The 15,988-nt window shown below is 43.5% G+C and overlaps 1 protein-coding gene across 5 annotated transcripts in view; it reads right to left on the bottom strand.

Annotated features, from left to right (window-relative positions):
* The window catches only part of LOC101673611 (synuclein alpha interacting protein), a 162,490-nt gene that overhangs the window by 61,162 nt on the left and 85,340 nt on the right, over positions 1–15,988 (bottom strand). For 4 of the 5 annotated variants that reach the window (XM_004761356.3, XM_045081412.1, XM_045081414.1 and 1 more), the window contains exon 3: positions 6,461–6,533. In XM_004761356.3, the coding sequence (XP_004761413.2) occupies positions 6,461–6,533 (73 nt within the window). Of the gene's footprint in view, positions 1–6,460; positions 6,534–9,242; positions 9,387–15,988 lie in introns of all 5 variants that reach the window. The other variant, XM_045081415.1, reaches the window with a different exon arrangement.

Here is a 15,988-nt window from a genome sequence, read left to right as displayed (position 1 = left end):
TCTCAGAGCCCAACAAAAATAAACTAAATAGGGGGAAAGGAGACTAGGTCCCCTTCCCCTAAGTTTCCTCTCCCTTTCATATTGTCTCATTTCTTTCTTAATTCCACAATGCTAGTAAGGTTTTAGAATACCAGGGAGTGTTGGTGCTCATGGGTCTGGCTAAGGAAAGATAGGAAATGTGCAGATGGAGAGAGAGGAAGGGCCGAGTGTGGGATGTACTGAAGCCCTGCTCCTTCGAGCCCCTTTCATTGCTAAACACGACCAAAGTTTCACTTTTAACTTTTCTATCATCCCTGGCTCTTGTTTTGCCCCACACTGACTTACACTCTTTCTCTCGGGAACATAAGCTAAATGTTAATGGATTAAAGCAGAGGTGGTCTCTCCCTCTGGACCAACGGGGCACGTGTAATTTCCCAGGTATGTTCTGGGCTTCATGCGACACGATGTCCGCGCACCTTGGGTAGCAGCTGATAAAAAGCAGCAGATAACCCTTTGGACTGCAACCGTAACAATGCTAGAAAGAAACAGAGTCACATTTATTTGTGGTGGCAGCATGAGCTGGAGTTTTCGATTTTCATTTTTTATAATGGATTGTTATCAACTTGATAAGTAAGATTTTGCTAAAGAGAGAAAAATAAGTGTTTTGCTTGGTAACATTCTCATCTAGAGGTTTTGCTGTATGTGCGTTGTTGCTGTGGTTAGAGAAACTGAGATTTTCATCATGGGTGTTCAATTCTTCGCAGTCCGGGTTTGACGTGTTCGTTTTTTGTTGTTGTTGTTTGTTTTTTTAATTGAGATCTTAGAAAATGTGTTTCCCTATTCTTTGGAGTCCATTTGACAATACATCATGTGAGCTGGAGTCACAAGCAGGCTTTTCGTTTAAACTGCCCCACCGATGTCCGCTTGCAAGCTTTTAGCATTAAACCTTAATAAAATCGAAAATAGGGGGTTTACATATTTAGCATCATCAGCTATGTTACAGAAGGGTCAAGGGGATAAATTTCACGTCAATTTACTATTTTTGGTGCTGGCTGAAATCCTTGAACATCTTGGAGAAACCACATATTTTCAAGGGTTCAGAGTTTGTCACAAAATCTGCACTCTGAGGGGCTAAAAATAGAGCCAATCTGCAACACTTTTACATCGACAACCAAAATGCATTTTACCAGATAGATATCAGATACTAAGTTTAAAAAAGAATGGCTCTCCTTTTCTCCCTGTCACGCAAATTATGGTCCATATTATGTGGGTATTAAAATTCTTCTCAAACCCATCCCGGGGCCATTTATTGCTGTTCTATAACTGAGTTTTCTCTCCTCAGTGTGTCTTGTTCTTGGAGGCAGACCTGCATTAGTATTTATCTGCTTTCCTTCATGAGAAAATTATCCAATGGGCTTAGCAGATACGTATTTCGAAAGAATCACAAGACCCTTAAAGCACTGTGAATTGAAACGAATGTGTATTTGAATGTCCAATTAATTAAAGAAAAGTTGAAGTCAATGAAACTGAATATGTCTGATTTGAAGACCATATGTTGGCCTATTTTAGCCCTTATTTGGCAAAGACCGTAGGGCAGAGTTAACACTCCCTGCCTTGCTCTGGCCCCTTCTCCTACTAAAGCAGCAGGGATTAAGCAGAGAATACGTGCAAATGTTCCACAAATCACTTCCTTGGAGAGGTGCAAGTTTTTCACACATAACTTCCTTGCTGCTAATCCTTGGTTCACACTAGTAGCCACACGTGGCTCCTCGGGCGACAGTTATTCAGTTGGTTCAACTCCATAGGGCTCTGGAATCAACACAGCTGGTTTAGAAGACTTGCCAGCTCCAGAACAGTGGAAAAATTATTGATCTTCTAGAAGTCTTGGTTTCCTCATTAATAAATTGGGGATACTCATGGTCCTCCCTCAGAGAATTATTCTGAGGACAAAGAAGCTGTATATAGAGGACCAGAAGAACACCTAAGAGAAAACCAGGAAGTCTCAAGACAGGCCAAGTTTATTCTCAAGGGTCCAGTCTCTACCTCTTCGCCTCCCTCTTGCCTTGTTGTCTCTGCAATACCTTCACCGTCTTTTCAAAATTTCTCTCACAAAAATGTGAAGTTCGGTCTTAGTATCATGGGTATAAGACAGTTTTAACTATAGCTTCTGTCAGAGGAAAGTGCAGATTTCACTAGGGGTCAAAGTCTTCAGGTAGAGGAAGGACACCTCTAGGGCACACTCGTGTGCATGGGACAGTTAATGGAGGAGAATAGAATGCTGCCCCAGGCTTCTGACAACACTGCCATTTGCCTTTCTCAGATCCCACCATGGCATGGCCCAGGGTCTAGGGATGAAGGGGGGTGAACTCTGGGCTGGATGTTTCACAGAGGGGCTTCCAAGGCCACCAATAGGCTCCTCTGACATTCCTGCTCATCTCAGGACACTTGAGAAACAGGCCAGGCATGAGCACTGTCTCTGGAGCATACTTGGGAAGGCAAGGCATATAGGTGGGGAGTCCTGGAGGCTGAAGAGCAGGGTTGACAGGTTCTCCTCATACCACGTGGGGAACAACCACTAGGTTCAGTTCTGAGGGATCCACTCTAAAGAGGGTGCTGGTGATTTGCAGTCATCCATCAGAGAGCAAGAAGGAAGAACAGGATAGACTTAAAACCACAGAGGGAAATTTTAACCTGGAGAAGACAAGACCAAGGGCAACCGCCATCTTTAAACACTTAGTGGCACCTTGTCAAGGAGGAGTTGCTGTTCTCCATGGATCCAAGAACAACCAGGGACGAGGGATGGTAATTTGAGGGACACTGATTTTGACTGAACGAAGATACTAGCATTCATGGACGAGTTGCCTCATGAGACCGTGAACTCTCTGTCACCAGAGCTGTGACGTATAAGCAGGATAATAAGGATCTTCGTTGAAGATCCAAAGGATTATGGACTAAGTGATTATTATTATTATTTTTTGCCTTTAAAAAAAACTTTTTATTTGGAAATAATTTTTTCATTTGTAAATAAATTTATGAAAATGTTAAAATATATAACTGGCACAAAAAACACCTGTATATATTTTAACCTTATTCATCAGTTTTCAGCATTTTATCCATTTGCTTTATTACTTGTACTTTTACATGCTCTCTCTCTCTTGCTCTCTTTAATTAGATGATTTTGGGGTCCCTTCTTCCGTTCAGAGTTATGATTCTACATACTGAGGCTTTTTTCCAAGTAATATTTTAGGAAATCTGACATCCTGCTGGTGGTGCTTCTCATGGCACTTAGCATAAAATCCACGTCTGCACACACGATCATTGGGGCCATACAGAGTCCGACCCTGACCATCTCCCAGCTCTCATCTTCATTTTGAGCACCCTGTCGCAGACTGGTTTTCTTTTCCTTCCTCATACATGTTAAGCTCATTCCTAGCTCTGGGTCTTTGCACTTCCTAGTTCCTCTGTCTTCAATGATCTTCACTTGTTATCAACTGGCTGGGTCCTACTAACGCTCCCAAGACCCCCACAAGTGTCCCCCTCCAACTCCTACAAATTACTCTATCATGTGGCTTCGAGTCACCTCTTCATTTCACTGGGTGAAATGATCTGGTTTACGTATTCGTTTGCTTGTCTTTTGTTCGTCACTCCCTAGAATGTAAATGTCACAAGACAGGGACCTTGTTGGTGTCTTATTTGTTACTACATCCTGAGTGCCTTTGACAGCAAAATATTCAGCTATCGGCTGAATGAATAAATAAAAGAACAAACTGGCCTGAGAACATCTGATCAAGGGCTTGTTAATGCAAGGATGGACGGTAGCATTTGACAACCTACACAAAATAGAAATTGCTTAACACACTTGAGAACGGTAAAGAGCCTTCATCTGAGGGCATATATTCTAAGCAACAGCAATTTGGGGAATGTTTCCCCAGCAGATGCCCTTGTCCCAAGAGAAGGTGTGGACTCTTCTCAGAGGCCAGCGGGCCTTCTGCTGCCACCTGTTTGAAAAGATTACCGTGAAGATGGAAATTGGCAAGCCCTCCCAGAGCAAGCTCCTCCTGGTGGTGGACACAGGAAAACTAGAGGGGTAAAAAGGGTTTTTCTAGAGCTCAATGCTCTTGGAATGAATCAAGAATGGCTCAATTCTTTCAGAAACTAGCTGTGAAAAATCTTTACTATGTTGAGATTTCTTTTAAGGGAGCTCACAGATAATCTACAGTGCTACTATGGAGAGATGGATTTTTCTATGTGTTCTTTTTCTAGGATCACTCTGGCTCCGTTAGAAAGTGGTCTGACAGCCTCCAAATTAGGTGTACATGTGATTCCATTGAAGGTATATGTGTGATTCCATTAAGAGGCCTGAGTCTTGCCCATAGACATCAATTTCCTGTCAGGTGTAATTATTGCCAATGACCTTGAGCACTGGGTCTTTGCTCTGAAGTTTAAAGGCTTCTGAACTTGAAACTGCTGTCCTTCTCAACCAGAGAAGAAATGTCGGATTTCATATTGTGTGAGCAGTAAGAAATCACATGACCTGGAGAAATGGGATGGACCCGTCCCCAGGAAAAATTATTTTTGAAAACTTGGGTTAATTCACTTACCTCGGTAAGCAAGAATAGCTACTGAACAGAGAAGGGAAAATCACCGCTTAATCAATAAGGGAAAATGCTGATTTTTAAAGTTTTAAAAGGATAATCTCCTAAAGTTAAATGAATGTCACTAAGTCAAGCTATCTCAGGGTACTTATGTGTAAGGATAGAGAACCCACTCCAGGACGGACTTGCTGCAGTGCGAATCCCAGCTTGGCAATTTAACTGCTGTGTGACTTTAGGCAAGATATTTGACTTCTCTGTGCTGTGCCTCCGTTTGCCCACCTATAACATAAACATCTTAAGTACTCAGCTCTTGAGCATTTTTTGGATTAACTGAGTTCACGTGCTTAAAGGGCTTACAACAGAACCTCCCACACTGAGCATGATGCTAGTGGTTGCTATTATTTCTTCTCTCTTACACCCACCTTTCAAAGAAGAAAATCCTGCATCTACAAAGTAACTTCAGATGCATCACCTAATCTCATCCTAATGGTGCCTGGTAACATTGGCAGAACAAGCTTCTTCTTTATTTTGTAGACGATCACTCTCAAGCTCTAGGTTGTATAGCTGATAACTGACTGAACCCTAACTTGAACCCACATCACTGCCCCCAGTCAAGGATCCAACTTGGAACCTGGGGACGCCTTGTCAGGAGGCAAGCCCCTGGAGCCTCGAGGCCAAAGCCTCAGTTTCACCTGACAGAAACTTGAGTGTGTTTGTAATTTAAAAAACAAAAACCGAGCCCCCTCCCCAAAACTGAAGGTGAATGAAAACTTTTATGAGAACTTAGAACTATCCTCTGTGTTTCTGACGCAAACACTGAAGCATTACTCTCACTCACAAAAACAGAGATAAACAAACCTTGGAAGACTGATTATTTGCCCCATCTCATCTAAGCAAAATGTCAAAGGTGAATGAGCAGTTGAAGAGACAAGTAACTGAGCTTTGTGCAAGTCCTTTCAGTGAGAATGGCCTAGAACTCTAGTAGCTGCCCAGACAAGGGCCATCTATTTATTTTGAAACATGATACACATGATCGGACGATTATCTTGAGGCTTCCACAGCCCATGGTTCTCAGGATTCGAGCTACCATCAGAGGAGATCCAGCTTCGGCACGATTAATGGCAATGCCTTACAGTAATTACTCCGAAAAACAATAAACATCCTTTCATCATTTAATGCCATGGTATCGTGCCCATCGACATCCTTTTTAATTTTCATTTTTGCCCAACACAAAGAGAAAAGGAGAGAGGCTTAATTTGATTTACAGAGGGGGGAAAAACAACCCTGAATGTCCTTTATTAATTTATTTCTCTTTGCCGGGGTGGGGGCGTCTGCAAGGAGAAAAGGTCAACCAGCTGGTTTTCATCTATATGCCATAATTCTCTGTTTAGTTTACACTATGAAACTCCCAAGCTTTGCTTTAATCTTAACTGTTCCAGTATGCCTCCCTGCAGATCCTATCATGTCGCATCCCTGATAGGGTTTCAGACCCTGACGAAGCCCCATCCCCCAAGCTGGTCCTGGCCATATGGGTAGTGAATGCGTCCAACATCTTTTTCGTTGGCGCCTGCATCATTATATTTTGTCACCAATGGTTTCTCGGGTTTTCAGTAAATTGCTGCGTATACTGCGGTTTGGAGCTGCCGAGATGACGGCCCCGGTCGAGCCATATACAGCCGTGTCCTCATCAGGGCCTCCCTGTCCCGTTAGCCTTTGGAAGATGACCTGACATCTGTTTGCAGAGGGCATGTGGGTAGAGGGGAGGAAGCGAGAGGCTGTAAAAGACAGACAGAAGGCAGGAGCAACGAGTGTGAGGGGGAAACAGCTCCCCGGAGTCCTCCGCTCTCTGAGTCAGGGGCAGGAGAGGGCTGGGGAGTGAGCCATACCTGATCTGTCTTCGCTCTGTGAGTCACATCTTCGGCACAGTTCCGGGATGGTCTTCAGTGACGTGACTGAGTACTGAATGGGAAGCCAGAGGACAAAGGGAAGAAAACAGCATTTTAAAATGAGAACGTGACATTCACTCAAATTGGCCAGAAAAGGCAAAACACAAGAAGTGATACTTGAGTCCAACACATATATATGCAGAAAGTCTGTCTAATTTTATCTGAAATGGGCTGCCTGGGGACCTGGCGGCAGCCCTGGCTCCACCTAGAAGCATCGAAACAGATGCACATTAAAAAAGGCTCCGAGGCACCCCCCTTCCACACACAAGGTGTGGCCAAGCAGACATTCTCTCTCCTGTTACATCTGCTACTGGTGGAGGGTGGAAGGCATTTTTGGCCCCGAGAGGCTCCAGGTGTCCAGAATATGTGCATGTTGAGTCTGGGTGTGAAGGGCCAAGGGGAGAAGTCCCCAGCTTCCGGCAGCGCCCAGGGCTGCCAGGAGCTTTACCCGTGCCCACACTGGCTGGACTACACAAACCTCACGTTGTCACCTGCCAGAGATGTCACTGGGTGGCATCTGTGAGCTCCATGGGAAATCCCGGGGGAAATGTTATGAGAAGCAAGAGGACCGTGGTTCTGTGTCTGCAAGCTAATCTGTTTCATGTACAGATTAATCCAAACTGAAAAAAAAAAAAAAAAAAACCACCCACCTCCTAGCATCAACCCAGTACCAACTCAGGGACCAGCTCTCAGGATAACAAATTACAACACGAGGGGGCATAAAATCAGACGAGCCAAAACAAATGTAAAATCAATAGCTATGATTTATGGGCACTACGTCTGACGCCACTCCATCTTTCTGCAGAGAAGGATGTTTTAAAACAAAATAGATAGGATGAGCTATTTCTTTAACCAAAGGACTGTCTTCAATCACACATTAATTCCTAAACGACAGCTCCCTAAAAATATCTTGCTCTATACCTTTGGGAACAATGTTCTTATGGCAATGAGAATGTATTATAAATTACTTAGACTGCTGCAAAATTTGGGGGGATTGAAAACAAATCTTTAATCTGAAAGAAAAATGATCACAGGAAACTCATTAAGATTATTCTAGCATTACAAGTGAGGAATGTATAATTAGGGCACATCTGTCAATAAGAAGGTACTTTAGTTAGCTTGATGTAGACAGATGAAGCCAAGTGTTTATATCGAGGACCACCCCCCCTCAATGCTTTCTCCACGACGATGTCAGGACAGCAAGACGGGGTGGGGGAGGCAACGGTAGCTACTGCCAGTTTGCCAATCGCCTGTCACAAACAAATTAAATTTCCAGTTCTTCCAAGTGAAAAATGAAATCTCAAATGACTAATTAGAGAAATTACTTTTACCTGTCTGATGCAATGATATCCTGTTTATGGTGCCCGTTCCTGTGAGACTACAGGGACTTCAGTCAATCTACCACATACTCAGGAGGAGAGAGGGCTGTCTCTTAAACCAAAAATAAACTTCAAGCATTTCCCCCCTTCCGCAGTTTGCTCTTTGGGGGCTGGGGTTAACACAGGTACACAAGGCATTTTTCTTGTTACTAATAAGGTACCTTATGTTCCTGGCCAAGTACGAGCTCTCTAAGGAATCTGGTAGCTTCTTGAGACCAGCTGGTACAGGTTAAATAATTACACAGTTTATAATTCAATTAAAATGAGGCCTTGTGTTTCAGCTGCCATGTGCCCCAGGGAAGCCCCCCTTGGCAAAGTCTCGCCCCCTCTCCTTCTGGTTTGCTCTGTTTTTCTTCCAAGGTGAAATGTTTGAAAGGGGGAATTTGGATTGTGGAAGGGGGAAAAGGGGAAGATGGATCATGTTGAAATACAGTTCATGATAAATGCAGTAAGGTCGTTCCCTGAGCTTAATGATATGTATTTGATTAAATCGGGTTTGTTGTTTTCTGCATTTTCAGGCACGTGCATCCTAACTGCTACCTCTCACCTCAAAGTCTGGCATGTCAGAATCTCTGAGTTATTAGCTGTACCTTCAGCTCTTCCTGTGTGACCTCAAAGGCCTGTAGCGTGCAGTAACTCTTAATGTAATGAGGTTTAAATTGGAGCAGTGCAGGCGGCCTGGCTGGTGTGGGGACAGAGCTATAGGCAGAGGAGGAGTCTCGCTGAACCCCACCCACTGCCTCAACCCCCATCCCACGTGGCAGTTTTGCCTCTCCACCCCTGGCATGCAGAAAGTCACGTCTGTGAAGGCAGACATCTTAATTCATTGGGAATAATGACCTTGAAGAAAAAGTCATAGGCTGCTCCTGGTAATGAAAATTACAAGTACAGCAATTTGAGAAAAGGACGATGTATTGGCCAGAAAATCAAAGTTCTGGATAACTGTCAGGGTATTTGGAATGTCACATTCAGCAAAGACTCCAACTTACACTGTGAACAAATCCACCACCCTTTAAAAAAGGCACAAGGAAAACATCCGTTTGTGTATTTGTTTCAGTAAGCACACACACTGCACTTTGGATAGAAGATAAAGCCTGACAGAATGCTGTATGGTTAGGTCATGATGGGGAGAGTAGCAGAGGAAACACACAATTCACAAAACCAACATGTAAAAACATTTTCATATGTGCACATTCGGGAATAAGCAAATGACCCAGGAAGTCTCCCTTACACAAGCACATTGTATTACCATCTGGGAGCTGAAAGGGAGGGCTTCCCAGGCCCTCATCCCAGTGCAAAGGACAGATGGCCTTTTATTAGGAGCTGCCTAATCGCCAAACCACCTCATTCCCCGGACAACGGCCAACTACTCCCTGGGCAACAACTACTGTCATTTTGGCCCTACCAGAACCAAAGCTCAATGTGTCTTCCCTGTCCCTTTCCCCCAACCCATGCCTTTGTATTCTGTTCCCTTGGTAGCTATTATCCTTGGATGGTAAGAGAGGGAGGGCTTGCAGATGGTTGAGAAGCAACACATTTCCTGACTTTATGTTGCTCTGATTTATTAAAAAAAAAAAAAATCTTCCAGAGGTTATTCCCATAGAAATAGCCTTTGTGAACCACAATTCATTTGCATGCCTCTATCATGTCTCCAGAAAATCCTCTGCTTCTTCAATGACCCTGTGCCTTCAACATTTAGTTCCGCCTTCTGTACCTTTACTCCAAAGTCCTCTTTGACTGCAAAGCCTTCTGGTGGCCAGGCAAAAGCCTTCACTCTGTAAGGAGAGCTGGTGTTCTTTCTGCATGAACCCCTAGCTAACTGCTTCAGCACTGAAAGCCTCCACTTCTGTCTTTGGTGAAATACTGCCTTGCCTTGTGCTCTGTTGTTTCCTAGGTGTTAGTGCTGGCTCCCCCAAGTGCCCGAGGGAAAGGATGGAGTCTTTGACTTGCAGGTATGCAAGGAACAGTGTCTTATTAACTATTTGAAATATCAAGACAAGCACATGTCTGATTAATCCCTGGGCACAATATTATAGATGTTCAAAGAAGCTCTCTCATCTTTAGGTGCTAAGTGGGAATTTCCTCCAGGCTTCCGTACTTGCCCTAGAATTAATTAGCTTTCTAAAATGCAGATTTGACTAAGCTGCTTCTCTGTTTCAGATGGGTTACAGGGCAAAGCCTTAGCAGGGCACATAAAGGCCTGCATGAGCTCAGGTTTATCTCTTCCCATTATCCACTTCTCTTTGGATGATGGCCAAGTGAAATTTCTTATGGATCCCCTATCCACTGTTCTATCTGTTTATACCTTTATGCATGCTATTCTGTCCACCTGGAATGCCACTGCAGCCATTCCATTTAGGTAAACTCTTTTCAATTCTTCAAGCTCTACTTAAGAATCACACCTTCATCACCTACAAAATCTTCTCCCACCCTTCCAGGTGGAAGTACTTCCAGCTTTCAAAGTGTGATGTCTGGACCAGTGACATCCACGTCATCTAGGAACTTGTTAAGAATTCACATTCTTGGGTCCTGTCCTTGAAACTCTGAGGACAGAACCCAGCAACTGGTATTTTTACAAGCCAACCAGGTGATTCTGTTGAATGCTAACATCCAAGAAGAACTGCTCTCTGTACAGATTTTAGGCACTTGTCCATTACAGATTCTATCACAGGGCATTTTGCCTACACGTTCCCATCATTGTTTTCTCTGCTTTCTGAGGGTGTGGACAATATTTTATTTGCCAAAGATACTAGACACTTATTTAACTGAATAAAAAGAATTCCCCTATGTAACCATGACTTTAGTGGCAAAAATAAAAATAATATTTACAGCAATTAATATTTATATGGCACTGGTCTTCCTAGAAAGGCACGTTATTACAAGTCTAGAGATGCAATCGTGGTATAGCTAAAAGAAAAGAATGCACTTCTAATAGATTAACAGCATTGTTACTAGATGATGCCTTAGTCTTTTGTATGAAGAAAATGGATTTGGAGCCAGAAGATCTAGATTCAAGCCCCTGTTCTGATATTTATTAACTGGAATTCTGGACAAATCATTTCGTATCTCTGGGGCTCACTTTTTTTTTTTTTTGAAGATTTTATTTATTTATTTGACAGAGAAAGAGAGAGAGAGACAGTGAGAGAGGGAACACAAGCTGAGGGAGAGGAGGAGGGAGAAGCAGACTCTCTGCTGAGTAGGGAGCCCAATGGAAGGCTCAATCCCAGAACCCCAAGATCATGACTTGAGTTGACGGCAGAAGCTTAAAGACTGAACCACGCAGGCGCCCCTCTGGGGCTCATTTTTTTTTTTTTTTTTTTAACAGATAGAACACAGGTGATCACGTAAGATAATGCAAGTGAAGCCAGTTTGCAAGCAGTAAAATGATGCTGAATGTTTTTGTCTCTTCCCCCGACCTGTTCTCCATGTGTGTACACAGTCCTTCTTCCCTCCCTGCCTTCATTCCCCTCCTGATTTTAAGCTCAGAAGATCAAGATGTGGGAACTAAAGAGATCGGAAGAGGGGGCTGAGCTGGGATTGGAAAAGAGGAGAGCCCAGCCTCTCCCTGCATGTTCTTTGGCTTCCCTATGGTCTTTCCTCCACCAAGAGAGTCCACGGCCAAGGGCTGACACTGAAACTTAGCTTCATAAACTATAGAGTCGATGTGACGCAAGACAATCCTACACGTCCCAGCCTGCGCCAGTCACTTCTGTCACTCTGCCATGCAAAACAGTTTGAACGTGCATGGGATTTGTAAAAACAGTGCGTGGTTTCTACACCAAACCGTGAGGATCTCTGACCACCCTAGATATTGCTCACGACTGAAAGGCTTTGGCCCTGACTCCGGAAAGCTGGAGCCAGTTGGGTGAACAAGCAGACATTACTCAAACAGTAATGAGCCACAGAGAATAAAAGAACGAAAATCCCCAGCACCTTTTGAAGTTAGAGACTTTTAAACAACTAGGGTCTCATTAAGTTTCCAAAAGAAACAATTAAGCCAGCCGCCCAAACAATATCCTGAAATTCATGCTTTCTCACAAAGCTTTCCAGAAGGGAGGCAGGCATCTCGACAGGCATACAAGGAAATGGCCGCCACGTGTACATACAAGGCTGGCGGCGGAAGCAGGCACACCCTGGAGTGAGATTTTCAGACACACGGTATTTTTCTGCAGTTTGGGCCTCCTCTCCAGTAGTCTGCCCTTCCTGACGTCACATCCTCCCCACAGATGGTGCTGAGGATGTGGCAGTGAGTCCTCCTCTTCACCACTAGCCCTCCACTTGTGTTCAGGTCTCTTCCTCTCCCGTCCCTTCAGAACTCTGGCTCTGCCATCATCCCTCTTCTCTCCTTCTCTTCAGCCACCCTCTTCACCTTGGCTCTTGCCTCTGATCCTAAAAAACAAACAAGCGCTCTCAACCCCTCAAGATATGCTGCCTCCCCCGGTGGCCATGGGCTTCCTTGCTCTTGTGTTCACTGCCATCTTTTCTGAGAGAATTGCTATGATTCTTTTCTCTCCTTCCTCATCTCTTGCATTTACTCCTCTAGCCACCACAACATGGATCCACTCCACCATCCCAAAGCCCCCACTCTTATTATAGCCGCCGATAGGTCTTCACCAGAAAAGCCAACCATTTTCTTTATAATATATGGCCTATTTCCCACTATTGGTCACTTGCTTCTTTAAATTCTTCAGATCCCTCTCTCCCTTTGAGGTCCCCTTAGTATTCATCCTATATTCATGAAACTGTTTTCCAGTCTCCTTTGTAGAAGCCTCTTCTCCATACGATGTGGGACATACTTCTGCACAGTTCTGTCCTTGGGACTATTCTTCTTTCCACATTCCGTATTTCACAGGTACAGATGCCCACAGTTCCAGCCACTGCGTCTACTGGGGGGGGGGATACTGGTGATCTACATTTTCATGTACTTATCCCAGGCTGCTTTATATACATTTTTTTCTACCATTTAGTTTCCATTAAAGAAAAATATTATAACTAATCTTATTTTCAAATGCATTTTTGTTCTGGTTCCTTATTTTTATTCCAATGAGAGGATTTTTTAAAAAATTAATAATAATCTAATTCTTTTACACTAAGACATCTTTTGCAGCTTGGGAAAACTCAGTAGCTGTTTTGACCATTTGAAGAGTATACCACACATAGGATTATAATGCTAACATGTGGTCAGGCAAAAGATGAAGGTCTACACTGGCAAAGGTGGGGAGACATCACAGCACTCAAAGATGCCCTTCTGCTAGGAGTGGTGGTCATGGATGAGAAGAGACCTGGATGGACCCAGCCAACCAGAGGTGACCAATGTGCTCTGGAGAAGTCATTTCAACAGAAGTTACCTACATGGAATCTAGAACTAGACTGCCCATGTTATATTCTGGCTTCACCACTTTCTACCTACCTAACAGTAATTCCTTAACTCCTATCAGTTTCTTCATCTGTAAAACAGGGTAACCATGGTACTTCCATCAGAGCCTAGCTGAGAAGCTTATGAGCTAATCATATAAAATATAGGTAATACTTTCTGATGTGTAGGAAGTGTTCAGTAAATGCTAGCTATTAATATGATTTACATTAAAATAAGCATTTAAGAAGTGAAGCCAAAGCAATGGCAACTACTGAGGCAAGCATTAAAATTACAAAGGAATTACAAAAGAAATTTATGTTGTGGTGCACGTGGCTGGCTATAATCCCTGTTCAGCTTCAATGATGGTCTAGTTTTAATTGCAAGCCAATAACCAATCATCCCAGAAATATAAAGATGGTCAAGATTGGAGCTTGAAATTGTAATTCAATCTGACCTTCTATGAAGTTAGCCTGACATTTCATAAGAGGCTCAATTATTCTGATGGGTTTCCATAAGTCCTGAGAACATAGATCAAGCCCATGTTGTTCACCCAAGCCCAGAACCGCTCTTGGCACACTGGTAATGTCTAATACGTGTTGTTGAATAGATTAGCACAGAATCTAGTCGTACATAAGAGGTACATCATGTAAATAATCTGCACTGAGTCTAACACATGCTATAACTAGCAGGCAAGATAAGATCTTTTAGGGCTATCTGCAGAGAAAGGGAAGAGCAAAAAAAATCTGGCAGTCGCTCATTCTTGGAAATCATGCTCTACGGCCGCTCTCCACCTTCTCAGGAAGAGGTATTGAGTCCAGGACATGGAGGCTGGGGGGCCCAGGTTCTGTTCTTGGCCTCTTAAAGTACCCATGGGATAGGAATATATAATTCATCTTGTCTGGATTAGATTATTCCTAATTCCTTTCCTGGCAGGTGTTCAGAAAAACAAGAGAACAGAGACGACATATGATAGCTGAACAAGACATGAGGCTTTCAATAACGGGGACCACAGAAGGGAGGAGTGAAGGGTAATGAAGACTCGAACACAGGACATTTGCAAAAGCATGTGGGAACACTCAACAAAACTAGATCATATTAAGAAGCACTAAGAAAAGTTTTACTGGGGATGAGAACAGTTGAGTGCTGGGAAGGGCAGGGCTGATGGACGGGACAGTGAAGCAAGGCGCAAAGGCAGCCCGAGGCCACGTGAGAGTGTCTTGGTCACTTTCTAGGAAGCACACAGGGAAGTATGATAGGCTCATGCTCACGCAAACCTCTTGCTAGACAGGAGGGGCAAGCCAGGTTCTTTCTACCTTGATTAACTGCACATTCTTTTTCACTCCTAAAATCAGGGCAAAAGCTGTACTCTTGACTCACTCAACTCTCTGCCTGAGTCCACTTGATAAGCTCCGTGTGCCTTTCCTTGGGGCCTCCTACTGCTATAAAATGGCTTTGCAGAAATGTGATGAAATCTTGGGAGGTGTCAGTGGACTGCGTTGAGTAAAAAGTGGTGCATGCAAGCCAGAGGGTAGCTGGCATTTTAGTGCAAGGATGGAAAAATGTGAAAACCCATTGAAAGGAGATTTATTTGCCGTAAGAAGTTACTTTCCTACCAGCCACTTTAGGAAAATGCATCCACATAATTCCCTGCCGTTACTCTGGGTTGGTTTAAAGGGGATAGTGAAGTGCCAAGGACATTTGCTTCTCTTGATCTCATGTGACCTACACAAAAAAATAGGTTGTCAGAACACGTCATCTTTCACCAAAGTTGTAGTCACGGTCGTACAAAAAGGTGGCAAAAATTCCCGAGTAGAGGAACAGAATATACCCTCCCTTCTGTCTGTGTGTATGCATGCATGTGTGTGTGTCTGTGTGTATGTATGTGTATTTGTGCATATGCACATGTAGGTATGCATATCGGTATGTGTGTACACATGTGTATTATATAAGTACATAGGTATGGATTTTTATACATACAAATATCAAATTTCATATTTTCTCCATAAAACCCAGGGCAATAGGTAGCTGATTATTACCATTTTAGAGATGGGAAAGCCCAAGGGCAAAAATATTAAGAGATCTGCCTATGTTTGCTTCAGCTCGTTTTATATTTTATTTAGAATACATACCAACTCCATTACTTCCAAAGAGAGATTTGCAATCACATCAGTACCAAATGTGGAAAGTGAAGGCATCGTACAGACTGGTCCAGGATCCCTGGACAGTCAGAATGGGGAGAGTAACGTGTCACAAGAGTTCTGTATTTAAATCCTGACCCTGCCACTTATGTACCTATACCCTTGTGAAAGCCAGACGATCTTCCCAAAGCTCAATTTTTTTCATCTGCCAAATGGGATTCCAATAGGAGCCGATGTGAGGCTTCAACCAAGATACTGGACCCACAGCATGGGGCACTGTGTGTGGTAGAATCCATGTCTAAGCTAGTGGTGAGGTCCCTCTAGAGATGCACAGTTCAGCCTCTGTTTTGTTCAGTCCTGTGTCTATTACTATTTTTGGGGAAAGCAAAATGGCTCTTCTTATTCAAATACCCCTAAGCCTACTAGGAACTAATATTCTGGCATATTTTTCTTTTTTTAAGAGAGAGGTCTGCCTTCCATAGGAGTAAAGAAAGAAATCTGCAAACCCATTTGCAGAGACAGAAAAGCCCTGCTTTGAACTGTGGTGTTTCTGCATGTCGTCATCTCCCTCCCCAACCTGCAGGGATGGGGCAAT

The sequence above is a fragment of the Mustela putorius genome, unplaced genomic scaffold, assembly GCF_011764305.1.
Source record: "Mustela putorius furo isolate JIRA1106 unplaced genomic scaffold, ASM1176430v1.1 tig00000561_pilon_pilon_pilon, whole genome shotgun sequence".
Classification (NCBI taxonomy): Eukaryota; Metazoa; Chordata; class Mammalia; order Carnivora; family Mustelidae; genus Mustela; species Mustela putorius.
This window is presented reverse-complemented; position numbering and strand designations above follow the sequence as displayed.